At 44.1% G+C, this 16756-nt stretch overlaps 1 protein-coding gene across 1 annotated transcript in view; it reads right to left on the reverse strand.

The window, feature by feature from the left end:
- Positions 1 to 453: 453 nt before the first annotated feature.
- Positions 454 to 16756, reverse strand: part of LOC137429375 (tudor domain-containing protein 7B-like) — a 77779-nt gene continuing 61476 nt past the window's right edge. The window contains exons 13-16 of the mRNA XM_078781020.1: positions 13304 to 13414; positions 11551 to 11930; positions 6019 to 6179; positions 454 to 1670 (exon numbers count right to left, since the gene is read on the reverse strand). Coding sequence (XP_078637146.1) covers positions 1441 to 1670; positions 6019 to 6179; positions 11551 to 11930; positions 13304 to 13414 — 882 coding nt within the window. The 3' untranslated portion in view covers positions 454 to 1440. The remainder of the gene's footprint in view (positions 1671 to 6018; positions 6180 to 11550; positions 11931 to 13303; positions 13415 to 16756) is intronic.

Genomic DNA, 16756 nt, shown 5'->3' on the forward strand with positions numbered 1-16756 from the left:
TTCTATGAATACCATCTAGTTTTGTATTGTTTGGCATTTTCTACAAGCTATGGAATGTCCGTCAGGGGTTTGGGTAGCACCTGCCTGTCCACTCAGGCCTTGCACTGCCCATTCTGCGAGCTAACCTTCTCAAACTCGTGCACAGAGGCCATCATTTCTTCGGGACGAAGTATTTTTGGCTTCTTGTCGAGCTTTGTGAACCATTTTAGGTAACAATCCTCATCTCGCACACAATATATTTCGCAGTCCCCCAAATGCCGCTATTTGTGAGTTTCTGCACATGTGCACCGAGCATTCTGCGGTGGATTAAAATTCCCATATACCTGCCACACTGTTCTCATCCCAACCGACTTCTCCACCCCACCCCTCCACCCAATGAAACAGAGTCAAGAGCTCGACAAATTTATTTAATGTGTTGGTGCACTGCAGGCATGGTGGGTCAAATGGCTGCCTTCTGCAAAGTTCCTGGTTTTTGCTTGTTAAGATGTATTGGCACCCCATCACTGTGGTCAAACTTCACTGAGACCAACAGACAGTCAGGGTGTATTTGTGTGCAGCTGAATTGCATCTGCTTCATACAATGTCAACACGGCACTTCAGTATTTTCTGTGAAGATCGCAGGAGGACAACCTGAAAAAACCGACAATTGGTGCAAGTTCCATTGCCCGACGATATTTACCGACGTTCCCTTCCTGGCTCATCCGATCACAGTAACTGCGTTTGAAAGCTCCCATACAAAAAAGTACCATGTTCAAAAAAAAAAACATTCAAAAAGTTCTGCAAAAGTACCATGTTTATAAATCCCCCTCCCTCCACCACAATGGGAACAATTTACATAATCATGGTAACAATGCAGGAACAGAGGAGTGTTGGTGATACACCCTATCCAGATGAAATGGGTTGGGAAACAAATCTGGATGTAGTAATAGCACTCAAATTCTCCCGAAAACGCAACATGTTTATATAAACAAAAATACAAAAATCAAGGTCTTTCCAAAATTACTGATTTCCACACACACATCAAAGAGCCTCAGACCATGACATTTTGAAACAAACATTTAAACTGTTCATCTTTGTGTAACAGTCCATACTTATGCTAAGTTTGGTTGAATTCTTCAGTGGTTCAAAAACGATCACTGGCAGCGGGACTTACAACCCAAAAACAATGCCTCCGGCCTTCAGCTACAGGAGGCACAAAAACTGCTCAATGTTTATCAAAGCAGAATGAAAAAAAATAAAATAAAAATGTTCACTCCCATGAGTAATTCCAGCTTTCAGCAACATTTATATGCTACATACTTTTGTTATTTAAACATTTATCAAAGAACATGCCCAAATGCTTCAGAAAAAGATTACTTCCACCCCTTCCAACCAAGAAAAAGTAAATTATTTAATTGACAAAATTGTAATCAAAGATGTGAAAAATCTCATGCAAGCACTTTACTCTGCAGAACATGCTGAGAAACTCGTCAGAAATCCCTCGACGATATCATGGATGTTGCAATCCACATCGGGACGGGACGTATCCACGAGAGTCACCGTAAGCTGGCGATCCCAAGGGTATTTGCTCTTGCCTGCAAGCTCACACACCCAAGCGACCATGGGCTTATTCTCCACCAGGTAGCGAAAGGACGCAGCTACTGGTGCTGGCCAGTGCATGTCCGCAAAACCTGGAAACAAGAAAAGATCAGGAGCATGATGATGAAAGTAGAGAATTGCAGTGACATGTGGTGGACATTAACTTGGACCATTAACTTGGACCGAGCGTACACCTCAAATGGGAAAATCAATAATAATAAAAAAACACAATGCACAATTCATTCCAGGTGGATACAAAAACCTTTCGTCAATTTCATGTAAAATTTAAGTATCCGATACATTAGAATTTAGATAAACTAATCCATGATTTAAAAAATGGGTGAGAGGAGAAAAAGGTCGATGGCAATGTAGTACGGGAAGTTTAAAACCGTCAATAGTTACAGGATTAGCACCTAGTTATCAAGTTAAGCAGACATCAATAAGCATATCTTTGGTGAAGATGAATATGAAATGATGGCCATAATTACATACTCATACAACTTCCATAATTAATCTAATTTAGGGTAGGGTGAAAAGGTCATTTGCCTAAATAATCATGCAGGTGAAAATAATTTTGCTCCCCATTGTTAGCCCAATTTGTTTTACCTGCGACATGTCATCGGTCGACAAGAGCTTTGCGTTGCTGTTGTTGTTGTCGATTTTTGAAATGTGCACCCATTTGTCGGCCAGCTGCCAGACCACGCCCACAGCTGTCGTTTGACTCCACCCACCATAGTGCTGACAAAATTATATGGCCACTATCTTGTGTCTGGGTTCGAGCACATAAAGCCTATATCGGCCGATTATACACTGTCCGGCTTTGTTGCATCAGATTTCCATTGACTGTGCCGATTATTAAGTAATTAATGTTTGATTAACCAAACCCGTATGTGCCTCCGGAAAAAAAGCATTACAGAATTATTTTTTTTCCCACGTTTCCCAATCAGATAGTTGCCGGATTTTTAAAGCCAATTCCGTTGCTCTTAATGACAAAGTGTCATACGTCGATTGACCATGTACAGGTTTTTATGACCAAAAGGTTTATTACCATGGAGCACGGGAGGGCGGAAACTTGCTAAATGAATACACCTGACATTATTGAGGCCCGATCCTAGATCTAATGTAATCTATATACCACATAGAGGCTAACATAACCCTTAATGCCGTTCATGTTTGGAATGAGTGCACTAGTTGCCTGAAGCCAGACCCAACTGTCCCGTGAGACTCGTAATTGATATTGTACCAAACCGTGAAGACCCTCAGATGAATTGTACAATACCTACAACAGAAAGGATGAGGGAGTTGAGTGGGCAGAGGCAAAAAGGAAATATTTTGTGTCTCAGGGTGTGACCATAGTGCAGTTATTGTTAAATCATGAAGGAATGCAAGTTTGTGAGCATGTTCCAAGTTCCAACAAAATGCCAAGACAACTAGAACGGCACTCGGTAGAGAGCATACCTCCGCCAGGCTGAACACTATGTTTTGTATCCCACCAACGGGTCGGATTTGGACCTGAACCAAAATCTAACCGGCTTGTTCTCGTCACCTGCCCACCTCATCCATCAAGTTTTCTAACAAGTCATCCACTACTTTGAGATATCATGCAATATCTCGTTCATGGTATTATTACTCAAAGGTGAAGAATCACTTAAAAACATCTTTTTTTTAAATTCTCGTATCCAGATTCGGATCTTCACCAGAATTGAAAATTCTACCTCATCACAACACGAACCTGTCCACCAAATTTCGTCCAAATCTGTCCACAACTTTGAAATATCCTGTTCACAGACCTGACAAAGACAGGGGTGAAAACAACCTCCATTCACCTTCGGTGGCGGAGGTAACTAACAGTTTGGTAGTGTAGTGCAATAGACATCATAAGTTCACATGCCATATCAATAAAATGATAGAACACCCCCTTACCTTCTTGATCCGATAACATTTAACCACCCATGTAGTCATATCCGTGGAAACGATTAAAAATAAGGTTCTGGATGATTTGTTTTAATAATTATTTTCATCATTCTTCTTTCTATTCTCAGTTGTAAGAAAAAAAAACTACATGTTTGGTTGGTAAAAGATGGCCATAGTCCAATGCTTAAAAAATAAATAAATAAATAAAAATAAACTTTATTTCAGTTATAATGTTTCCTATTTACAGTATGTTACTCTAATATTATAACCTCTGGGTGTTACCCTAAAGGCTTCATGAGTTTTAGTCTCTCTCTCTCTTAGCTGTACTTGTGCTACAGGTGTGTCGTTGGTTGTCATCTCCATATGCATGTTTCAGAAAGTGCAACAGAGCCCCATCACGTCTCAAAGTATCCGCCTCTAAGTGTGAGTGAGCGAGTGATGGAGTGTGAACAAGCAGGCGTGCGTGCATGGTGTGTGCATGTGTCGAGGCTGGGATTCTGTCTTCAAACACAAAATAGACATCTTGATACTGCGCATTCATATTCGTTTATTTGCATTAACCGTTACAATTGTGATGTTGGAAGAGGCGGCTGGCAAAAGAACATTACGAATGTATTATTACTCTATAACAAGCTGTTCAATCGACATTCACCACATGTTTGAAGGGATGGGAGAGGGCTATTTGAATCCATGTGCGTGTGGGCGCACGCAAATGTGCAAGTCGCCAACCAAATAAACTAACATAGTGCCCCCAGGTTGGCTTACTATGACATGCACCCCAGGGTGTGAAAGGGGTCACCAAGATGAATACTCCGACAAGGCTCAGCATTGTTAAACTTGTTTCAAAGACGATCTCCATACACCTGCATTTTGAAGGGCACATTTAATCCCACCTTGTGGGGGGAAGGAGGGTAGGGGTGGCCACAGCAGATATTTGGCCCAAGTCTTTTTACAACCACTTGGCCAGGACTGACATTCAACTGGAGTAGATTTGGGCAGGGATTTGTTCAGGGTGTTGGCAAAACGCACCAACTTTTTGCAAAAGGAGCCATAGGATCTAACATCCACCAGATAATGCTCACCAATGGGCCATCGAGATCAAAGTCCATCTGAGGGACGGCACACGATGATGTAATACCAGTAAAGCACCAATCCATTCAAGCTTATAGTTGGGCAGGGAATCAAACACAGAATAGACAGCTCAAAGGTGAGTAAGTCAAGTAAGGAACCTTTGCACTATCTTGTCAGGCATTCATGCACACATTCTGTTCGAAGGGAAATATTATAGGGCCACATCATCTTCAACTAGAAAATAGAAATCGACAAATGAGTTGATGGATATTCCCCCACCAGCATTGGATGTCAACTTTCTATTACGTTTGATCTCAATTTAAGATCACATTAAAAATTAAACCTCACATTAGATAGAGCGTGCAAGAGGGAAAAGATAAGTAGGAGACTATCAAAACAAATCTTCTAACTCCTCTAGTTAATGGTCCACAAAATGATTTTCAAAGGGCACCTGACTTTTGACCCATTGGAACCTAAAATTGAATCGCTTAATCTTTGTATAACAGTCCATACTTCTGACAAGTTTGGTCAACACCACTACAGTGGTTCACAAGTTCTTGCAGTAGCAAGAACGGATAACGGACAGAGCTGGTCCGACAACTCCAAAACAATGCCTCTGGCCTTCAACAACTGTGCAATAGGGGATTTATACGCCAATTGTGGTCGCCATATTTTTATCAATCACATGCGAGGCAATCTACAAACAGTACGATATAGTTGATTATGGTGAGGAAAGATGGGCCTGTTTAAATTTACATGAAAACAAAAACTCCCTCCTGGATCTTCACTGATAATAAATAATGGTGAGTCTCATTCAATCCCGTTTCTCCTGTTTAGATTTACAAAACGCTTGCTATTTTCAATACTTCTTCTTTCAACACTTAAATTTTATTCATATTGCCCCATCAAATAGAATTTCTGATTATACGCTAACTTTGAAGGCATCGCATCGCAAGACGCTCTACTCGCAATACATCAGAAAATGAAAAAGCAGCTGATATGTCAACAATTCATTTGCATGGTTTTTAAAGGGGGAAAGTTTATTTTATTTACTTTCTCCAAAACCTTGTTGGTCAAAAAACACGATAGCATTTATCTATTACGTAAGCAAAAATGGTAGAATTTCCATCTTCCTCTCTGCACTGTATTCTCCATACGCAAGGAATGGCAGACTAATGCAATATGGTGCTTTAAGGAGGTGAAGATCCGTTACCTCAAAAATTTACCACATGTGGTAAATTTTTGAGGTAACATGGGTCTTCACCTCCTTGAAGCACCATATGCATGTATGCATACATATAAAAATCTATCTCTAAGATTGGTATTCCCGTCAGGTCTTGTATTCTAGTACACATGGAAATCAATTTACAAGGCCGAAACACTGCAGAAAAAGGATATGAAAGATACACCCATTGTCTCACTGTGGATACCTGTTAAAGTAAGCCATTTACACACCTTCCAAATCAGCCCAGATGGCCTGAAAAGGTAGCTGCAAGAAGCTTTGGTCAAGCTGGCGCAGAAACTTGGTGTCGACCATCGTGTAATGACCATAGTCCAGCTGATACACCATGGCCATATTTGGGGACACCAGGGACTTCACCAACACACGGTACCAACTTCCACCACGAGTTAAACATGCAACAAAACAGGTTTTCAGGTAAGCAACGCAACAATTGCTATTTTCCAAAAACACATTCAGTTTCTTTAAAAATGCACATAACTACAAAGAAACACCAATTTGATATTATATTTATATATATATATTTTTTATGAGAAAAACAAGACAGTGTGCACAAGTCAGACTAACTTGGGTCAGCCTTAATTGCAAAAATATTAATAAAATTTAAAACTGAAAATATGACAAAAAAAAAAGGAAAAAAAGAAGAAAAAAAAGGAAAGAAACCCAAGTGACATCACCCTTGTCCAGGCCATGTTCCATGAAGCAAGAGGGGCCAGAGAACAAATTGTGACCAGGAATCTCAGATGTAATTTATATACAAGGAAGGTCAAAAAAAATGTAGATGTTCAGTTGGTTTGGCAACAGAAGTCTGCCAACCACACTGTACATGGGTCAGGAAGAATAGAACGAGATTCACAACACAGAGTTATTGGTTGCAGAGGTCAGTGGGGGAGTTCACTTTCTCCTGTTCTCTTCTTGATCTATGTGAAATCTATGACAGTGGAAGTACAACAACAACAACAACAACAACAACAACAACAACAACAACATGCACTTTAAAAGGCCATTTTCCCTGCTAGAGTGGGGGTTAGCCTTGCGGTCCCCATGACAATCTTCTCCATTTTGCCCTATTTTCTGCATCTCTCCTTGTTAACCCCCTTGCCCGCATTTCTTCTTCCACCATCTTTAGCCAAGTCTTTCTCGGTCTTCCCCATCTTCTACTTCCTTCTACATTCATTTCCATCACTCTTCTCAACCAGTCACTTTCATCCTTCCTCAACACATGACCAAACCATCTCAACCTGTTCCTCTTCACAGCATCAATCACAGGCTCTATTCCCATCATCTTTCGCAATTCATCATTTGTCTTCCTCTCTCTCAACGATACTCCGCACATCCGTCGAACCATTCGCATTTCCACCCTTTCCAACCTTCGTTGCTGCTCTACGTTCATTACCCATGTCTCGCTCCCATAAATCATAACACTTCTCACACATGCAGCATACACCTTTCCCTTCAGCTTCAACGACACTCCCCTCATCATCAGCACGCCACTCAATTCCCGAAACTTCTTCCATGCACATCTCACTCGAGCAACCGTTGCCGAGTCTGATCCACCTTCTCCATTCAGCATGTCTCCGAGGTAGCAAAATGTTTTCACACCTTCCAGCTTCACACCGTCTCCAAGATCCAACTCAACCTTTCCTCCATCTGCAGCTCCCTCTGTGCACACCTTACATTTGAATGTAGCTGCCACACTGGTTAATGACCCTCTCAGACCACTACATTTTTGATGAACCCACTCAGCGCACATTGTACACTGAATGGAGTTCACTCCGCCACCCTTCCTACACACAGCACAGGGCCACTTCCCAGTTCTTTCCACCTCACCACATGCTTTACCACTTGCCATCACCTTCGTCTTTCCGATATTCACCTTCAGACCTTTTGTCTCCATACATTCCTTCCACTTGTTCATCTTCTCCTTCAGTCCATCCATACTTTCCGCAATCAACACCAGATCATCTGCATACAACAACTCCCAAGGTAAACCCTCCTTTACGTTCTGAGCCAGCACCTCCATCACAGCTACAAATAGTAGTGGACTTAGTACCGACCCCTGATGCACTCCCACCTTCACCTCAAATTCACCACTGTTTCCGTCCTTCGTCCTTACAGCTGTGCGCGCTCTTTTGTACATTGCCATCACTACTCTGATCAACCATTCCTCCACTCCTCACTTCCTCAATGCCCATGTCAATACTTTGTGTGGAACCCGATCGAATGCTTTCTCCAGATCAACAAACCCAAGAAACAACTTCTTCCTCTTCTCCATGTACTTCTCCTGCAACTGCCTCACAATGAAAAGCGCGTCTGTCGTTCCTCTTCCTGGCATAAATCCAAACTGCATTTCGTCGATCTTCACTTTCTTCCTTATCCTCCTCTCCAACACCCTTTCCAATACCTTCATTCCATGCTCCAATAACTTTATCGCTCGGTACGAGCCACACTCCAGAGGGTCACCTTTCCCCTTGTATAGAGGGACGAGGGTACTCAGTTCCCAATCCACTGGAATGCGGCCTTCTTTCACCACCAGATTACAGATCTCTGTCATTCTCTTCACACCCCAACTTCCTGCTGCCTTCAACATATCTCCCACAACTCCCGTCGGCCCTCCCGCTTTTCTACCCTTCATTGCTTTTATCGCTTCCTCAACTTCCTTCTCAGTTATCTTCTCTGCCGGTCCTAAAACTGGGTTACTCTCTATGTTGCCATCCCATTCATTCTCTGTATTCAACAGCATTTCCATATATCTTTTCCATCTTCCTTTAATTCCATCTGGGTCGACAACGATTTGTCCCACTTCATCCTTCAAGCAGCTCACCCCCATCACATCACACCTCTCTTTCGCTATCTGCTTTGCAATCCTAAATACCGCTCTCTGACCCTCTTCCGAATCCAAGCGTTCTCCGAACATTTTCCTTCATGCCTCCTGCGCCTTTGCTATCTCTTTCTTTGCAGCCTTCCTGGCTGCCTTATAACTTTCATGCTCTGCTGTTTCTGCTCCCGTACCCTTCGCCTTCTGCCACTCCTTGAACTTCTTCCTCTTCTCGTCAATCCTCTTTCCAACTTCATCATCCCACCACCATGTTTCCGAGTGCCTCGGTGGTCCTTTTGTCCATCCACATACCTCACCAACGGCTCCCAACAGACTAGCTTTCATTGACATCCAACCACTTTCAAGCTCAACCACATCATCCTCGACCCTACTCAGCCTCTCTTTTAATGCCTCCCTTACTGTCCCTTCTTTCAACCTCCACACCTTCATTCTCGGTTGGTACTTCACCCGCCGAGCTCTCCTCGCACCTTTCACCCTTACGTCGCAGACAACCAAGTGGTGCTGTGAAACAGCCTCCTCCCCCGGGATCACCTTTGTGTCTCGGAGGTGCCCCCTATCTCGCCTACGCACCATCAGGTAGTCGACGGTCGTCGTCGACCCACCTGACGTGTGTGTAACAAGCTTATTATCCTCTTTCTGGAACTGAGTATTACAAATCAGCAAATCAGCTCAATCAGCAAACTCCAAAATCCTTTCACTTTCTCCATTTCTCACACCATATCCGTAACCCCCATGAACTCTGTCAAAACCATCCATACTCCTTCCCACATGTCCATTTAGGTCTCCTCCTACCACAACAACTTCCTCATCTTTCACGTTTTCCATCAGCTTCTCTATCGCACACCAGAACTTATCCTTCTCTTCATCGCTCCGACCAACCTGCGGAGCATATCCCGAGATGACGTTCACCAAGAGCTTTCCAATCATCATTTTCACCATCATCAACCTATCACTCACTCTAGACACACTCACCACACTGTCTACAAACTCCTCAGAAAACAGGACACCAACACCATTCACGCCCTCCAGGCACCCTTGCCACACAAACTTGTATTTCTGTCCCTGCCTACCCTTCACCATTCTCACACCACTTCCCTTCCATCTCGTCTCTTGCACACAACATATGTCCACTCTTCTTCTGACCAATACTTCCACCACTTCTCCTGATCTCCCTGTCATTGTCCCTACATTCCATGTCCCAAACCTCAGAAACCGATCTCCACTTCGGGCTGTACCCTGCCCACATGTAGTTGTAATTGTCATGGTTCTCTTTTTGAGGCAATGTTTTTTATAGCCGGATGCCCTTCCTGACGCCAACCCTCTTAGTCGCCTCCTACGACACGCAGGGATACGGCGTACCTATTCTTATCCAGGGTACACACTGGGAAACGTTTAAAACATGGAAATCCTGGGGGGGGGGGGGGGGGGGGGGGGGGATCACCGCTGCGGTTTAAACATATTTAAATAAATATTTAAACAAAACCATGAAAACAATCTGGGAAAAGTCTCTAAGTGAGAACGTGGATTTGAGAAAGCAGGAGCAGAGGTGAAAGAACAAACGAGAATATAGGGGGCGGGGCACAAGTCGAGACGAGGAGGCCGCACGAGACACCAGGCCGCACGAGGCGCGGACAAAGAAACGACTAATTACACACAAATTTGCAACAACTACAAAACCAAAACCAAATAGAAACACACAATAACACATACACAACAAAATATGCAGCGGAAATTTGACAAAGAAACGAACGGGAAAACACTCAAACTTTGATGCCGTGGAGAGATCAAAGCAAGCCCCGTCGCTCGAGGGACCGGAAGCTGGGACCCTGGGACTGGGACTTTCATCCTTCCTCAACACATGACCAAACCATCTCAACCTGTTCCTCTTCACAGCATCAATCAAGCAATCACAGGCTCTATTCCCATCATTTTTCGCAATTCATCATTTGTCTTCCTCTCTCTCAACGATACTCCGCACATCCATCGAACCATTCGCATTTCCACCCATTCGCATTTCCAACCATTCGCATTCGCATTCTATTACAGTGGAAGTAATAGAATCAAAATGCAATTGTCAAGTGTGAAGCCGTTTCAGGAAGCAAGGTGTGGTAACCAGAGTGGAAGTTAGTTTACAGATGCTAAAGAACAGTTTGAATGAAACGGCAAGGGAATACAACATGAAGATGATTGTATACAAGATGAAGATGATTGTATACAAGATGAAGATGATTGTATACAAGATGAAGATGAAGGTACCACAACCCTTAGTCGTATGACCCTTAGTCCCACTGGCGTGTTTGGTTAAGCCATGATAGGTAATGACCGAATACATCGCAGACAGACAGACACCAAGTTACGTATTTTAGTACGATAGTTGTGTGCAGTGTAGATACGGAGCTGAGATGTGGACACAGTCAGATGTTTGGTAGCTTTGGAGATGCATGTGAACATAGTCATTTGGATGGAAGGAGAAACAAATTAAGTTCCTACATCTGTCGACAAGAAAAGGACTGGTGAATGTGGCCAGAAGAAGAAAGGAAGAATTGGATTGGAAATCTACGGGGAAGATGGATTGATAAAGGATGCAAAGCAATCGAAGGTATGGAAGGGAAACACCAAGAGGAAGTAGAACAGTGGGAATGCTGGGTGAGCTTAAGGATAAAGGTTGTTTGTGTAGATTAATAGGAAAGGTGCGAATCGAAGTGCAGAGTCAAAGGAACCAGAACCTGCAAATAGGCAGAATATGGCTGATGCAGTTAAACTTGCACTCAAATGTTCCGAGTCTTTCTCTCCACATGAATTTAACCAATTTATTTGCAAATCTTAGTGGCACAAAGATGAGTTGTTCTCTCTCCTTCAACCCCCCATTCCCCAACAGGAAGCACAAAACTCCAAGAAGCACACTTACTTGTCACCCAGCATGGCTGCGTACACAAGACTTTCAACGACAGTTTCCTCCAACTGCAAGCATTCTTCGTCTTTGGCATACCTCTTCATCATGTTATCTGTGAGTTTATTGAGATCGCTTAGGCAGCGCCAAGGTTGGAGGGCAAACAAGCCAGGGTGGCAAGCGATTGAAACGAACACATCCATCCGCTTTCCACGCTCTGGGAGCTGCTGAGGAGGAAGGATCTGGCAGGTGATTGGTGAGACCTGTTTTCCCACCTTCATGCCAATGTTCGCACAATGAGAAGCTAGCATCTTGTTTACACTCTGCGAGCAATCAAAGTTCATGGAAGTAAAGAGGTGGATGTAGATGAGCTGAGGTTTGTCCTGCACACTTGCAACCTGTGCAAAGGGAGAAAGTCGATACCAAACGGTTAACGGTTATTTTGATACCTCGCACAAGCCATGATACAAGAGAAAGAAGGTAACACATTTCTGTCCTGTCATTCCATATCTGTGTTGAGTGAATGAGTTAACATAACCGAGTTTAAGCCGAACAAGTTATTGTGGGCATTATTGTGGTGGATAAAATAATTAGTGTAATTTGCGTCTTTCTCTCTTCCCTTGTTCTCCCAACGCTTTCATTATACAATCAAAACGTGTTTTTAACTCACCTGGAACGAAGTTCAGGGGCGCTTATGCGATGGCACATTGTCGGCCCGTCAATCCATCAACACTTGAAACTTTTCCTAAACTGCTGAATGGATTCCTACCAAATTTGGCACAAATTATATTTGTTGCGTTGTCACTAAAGTTTGTTCACGGCATAAAAAACAACAAAAAAAACAACGGGTCTAAGATGGTTTACCGGGGGTCAATGTGGATCCAGGTTTGACCCCCCAAAATAGGATTTTGCTTTTTCCTCTGAAACTACAAACACTATTGTGATGAAACTTAACGTTCACCACCCGTGAAGTACCAAAGTATGTTCACGGCATGAATTTTTTTTGCCCCTTTAGGGTTCTACGGGGAGGGGGGGGGGAGAGGGGTTGCCCCCCAACCAAAATAGAGATTTGCTTTCTTCTCAGAAACTACACACGCAATTTCGATGAGACTTCACCACAACTTTAATCACCAATGTGCCAATGTTTTTAGAAATTATTATGAAAGGCATTAGAAAAATTGCGGTCTTCGGAGGTATATGGGGTTGGGGGAGGAGGGGTTGACCCCCCAAAACCGGTATTTTTTTGTTTGAAGTTATGATTATGTTAGTACGATTCTACATGCTGCCCTGTCTTCCAGCAACCATTGAAATTGGTTTAAAATACCCTTAGTCGGTGCAGTATACTGTTTATTCCACCAGGTGAGCGCCAGGGGTATTGCCTCTGTTTTTGTATGCATCGTCGAGGCTCGTGGAAGAGCGAGTACACAACCATTTGTGAGTTGAGGGTTGTTCTCACCATTTGTGAGCTGGATGTGTGCGGTTCATATATTTGGCAACTCTGGCACGCATTCAGCACGTGACTATTGGAAGTTTGACTCCAAGCCGATTAGGACGCCATCAATAGGTTAAATCGCCCAGCCCATCTTATTCCACAGACTAGTTATTGCGGCAGATCCTCATTGGTTTTATGTATGCCAAAAACCGAAGCAAAGACCGACTCATCTATACATGTACGTATTTCAGCACTGTAAACAAATGGCAAAGTAAGATTAGTATAAAAAGCAGCAATAATGATCCTTTTCTTTGCAGCAATAATAAGATGCAGCACAACCTTCAGAATGTAATCATATTTGTTCAGCAACGTTTTCCATAAGAACTCCAGGGCATTCACGTTCTGCACATCCAGGCTCGACTCTGTGTTTACGAGGCGGCACTTGAGTACCTGTGCACAGTAAACAACACCACACCAGATTTCTTTTCTTTTTTAACATGGTTTATCAAGTGTCATGTGAAAGCCAAAATTCATGAACAAAGAATAATTTAGGTACTTCTCAACACAAAGATCTTGTAAAAAGCTTTTGAAGCACATTTGCTCATTTTTAAAGAAAAGACAGAACCGGTCAGTTTCGGTTTAGGAAGGTAAATTTAATACCCTCAAAGACCAGTTGACAGAGGAAGCTGAAATGCAAACGTGTTACTTCATCACAAAGTAACATGACAAAATTCATTAAAATCCGACATGTGAAAACATCATGACATAGACCAGCCATGATGGGGATACAACAAAAAAACAACAGGCATTTTAAGGCCATTTTCCCTGCAAGAGCGGGGGTTAGCCTTGTGGTCCCCATGACAATGTTTTCCATTTTGCCCTGTTTTCTGCATCTCCCCTTGTTAACCCCCTTGCCCGCATTTCTTCTTCGACCATCTTTAGCCAAGTGTTTCTCGGTCTTCCCCGTCCTCTACTTCCTTCTACATTCATTTCCATCACTCTTCTCAACCAGTCACTTTCACCCTTCCTCAACACATGACCAAACCATCTCAAACTGTTTCTCTTCACAGCATCAATCACAGGCTCCATTCCCATCATCTTTCGCAATTCATCATTTGTCTTTCTCTCTCTCAACGATACTCCGCACATCCACCGAACCATTCGCATTTCCACCCTTTCCAGCCTTCGTTGCTGCTCTACGTTCATTACCGATGTCTCGCTCCCATAAATCATAACACTTCACACATGCAGTATACACCTTTCCCTTCAGCTTCAACGACACTCCCCTCCTCGTCAGCACGCCACTCAATTCCCGAAACTTCTTCCATTGCACATCTCACTCGAGCAACCGTTGCCGAGTCTGATCCACCTTCTCCATTCAGCATGTCTCCGAGGTAGCAAAATGTTTTCACACCTTCCAGCTTCACACCACCTCCAAGATCCAACTCAACATTTCCTCCATCTGCAGCTCACTCTGTGCACACCTTACACTTGAATGTAGCTGCCACACTGGACCCTCTCAAACCACTACATTTTTGATGAACCCACTCAGCGCACATTGTACATTGAATGGAATTCACTCCGACACCATTCATGCACACAGCACACGGCCACTTCCCAGTTCTTTCCACCTCACCACATGCTTTACCACTTGCCATCACCTTCGTTTTTCCGATATTCACCTTCAGACCTTTTGTCTCCATACATTCCTTCCACTTGTTCATCTTCTCCTTCAGTCCATCCATACTTTCTGCAATCAACACCAGATCATCTGCATACAACTCCCACGGTAAACCCTCCTTTACATTCCGAGCCAGCACCTCCATCACAGCTACAAATATTAGTGGACTTAGTACCGACCTCTGATGCACTCCCACCTTCACCTCAAACTCACCACTGTTCCCGTCCTTCGTCCTTACAGATGAGCGCTCTTTTGCATTGCAATCACTACTCTGATAAACCATTCCTCCACTTCTAACTTTTCCTCAGTTGTCATACCATTCCTCAGTTGTCATACCCTTCCTCCCGTCCATGGTACACGGAATCTTGTGGTGAGGCTGTTGCCCAGAAACAACTTGCCTTCGTCTCCTGGAAAGCAAATCCAACGGAAGGAAATCTCATTTCCTTTCACAAAGCCCGAAACAAGTGTGTGTCCACCCTCAGGAGAGCCAGGAAACAATATCTCTCCGTTCTCAAGACCGAACTCTCTTATCTGTCTCCCTCTTCCAAATCCTGGTGGCGTCTGGTCAAATCCGTTTCTGGTGTTTGTTCCCCCTCCATCCCCTCCCTTACCTCAAACGGCTACACAGCTGACTCCGCACGTGAAAAAGCTGAATGCCTCAACTCTGTGTTTGCCTCTAAATCTTGTGTCCCAAACCCATCCCTCTCTGTACCCACCATACCCAGTCGTACCCTGCTGCTCCTGGACTCCGTGTCCTTTCCTCCTGACAAGGTGGAAAAGTTTCTGTCAACCCTCGACTCTGATTCTGCAACTGGACCCGACGGCATCAGCCCACGGGTCCTAAAATCCTGCTCTGCTGCTCTATCTCACCCTCTCTCTGTTCTCTTCACCCTCTCTTTTGCTCAAGGTCAACTGCCATCTGCTTGGAAATCAGCCAACATCACCGCTTTGCACAAAAAAGGTGCAAAAACAGATCCTAGCAACTACAGACCAATCAGCCTTCTCCCAATTATCAGCAAAGTCATGGAATCCATCATTGCTTCTGATATGAAATCTTTCCTCTTCTCCAATGGCTTGATCTCTGATCATCAATTTGGTTTCAGACCAGGTCACTCTACTCTGGACATGCTGCTTCTGCTGTCTCAACAATGGATGGAGGTCCTCAATGCCAAACAGGAAATTAGAGCTGTCTCCCTCGACATATCACGTGCCTTCGACACGGTCTGGCACCCCGCTCTGCTCACCAAACTCTCCTCCTTTGGTATCCATGGAAATCTCCACGCATGGCTGGCGGACTTCCTCTCTCGTCGTCGTCAACGTGTGGCCCTGAATGGGTTTCTCTCATCTCCTCTTCCTGTTCAGGCTGGAGTTCCCCAAGGCAGTGTTCTGGGCCCCGTGCTTTTTCTGGTCTTCATCAATGATCTCTCTGACTCTCTCGAAAATCCTCTCTATCTCTTTGCTGATGACTCCACTCTCTGCCGCTCCATTCCTCTTCCCTCAGATCGGCAGTCTGCTGCCTCCTCACTCTCTGAAGACCTGGACAAAATCACAGACTGGTCAAACAAGTGGAACATGTCTTTCAATCCTGACAAATCTCACACTCTTACTATGTCTCTCCGAAAAGATCGACTGGACAACCCTCCCATCTACTTTCTCAACAATCCTCTCCAAGAAGTTCTGTCGCTCAAGATTTTGGGTCTCACTATCTGCCATGATCTTTCTTGGGAAAACCACATTTCCAAGCTGGCCTCCAAAGCCAGTCGCCGACTGGGCATCCTCCGTCGTGCGAAGTCCTTCCTCGGCACACCTGAGCTCCTCACCACATACAAGGCTTTCATCCGCAGCTCAATGGAATACTGTTCTCCCCTATGGGCCGGTGCTCCTGCCTCACACCTAGCTCGGCTTCACGCTGTTGAAACCAAAGCTTTCAGAATTATTGGAATCTCCCGCGATGAAGCTATCTCTGAGGGCCTTTCACTCACTCACTGCAGGCAGGTAGGTGGTCTTTCTGTCTTCTACCGACTCCTCTCCGGCCTTGCACCCCCAGCTCTCTCTGTGCTCTGTCCCCCAAATATTCCTACAGGTCGCACAAGATCTGCCAGCAACCCTCT

This window comes from Myxine glutinosa, chromosome 6, assembly GCF_964187855.1.
Source record: "Myxine glutinosa chromosome 6, kmMyxGlut1.1, whole genome shotgun sequence".
Taxonomy (NCBI): Eukaryota; Metazoa; Chordata; class Myxini; order Myxiniformes; family Myxinidae; genus Myxine; species Myxine glutinosa.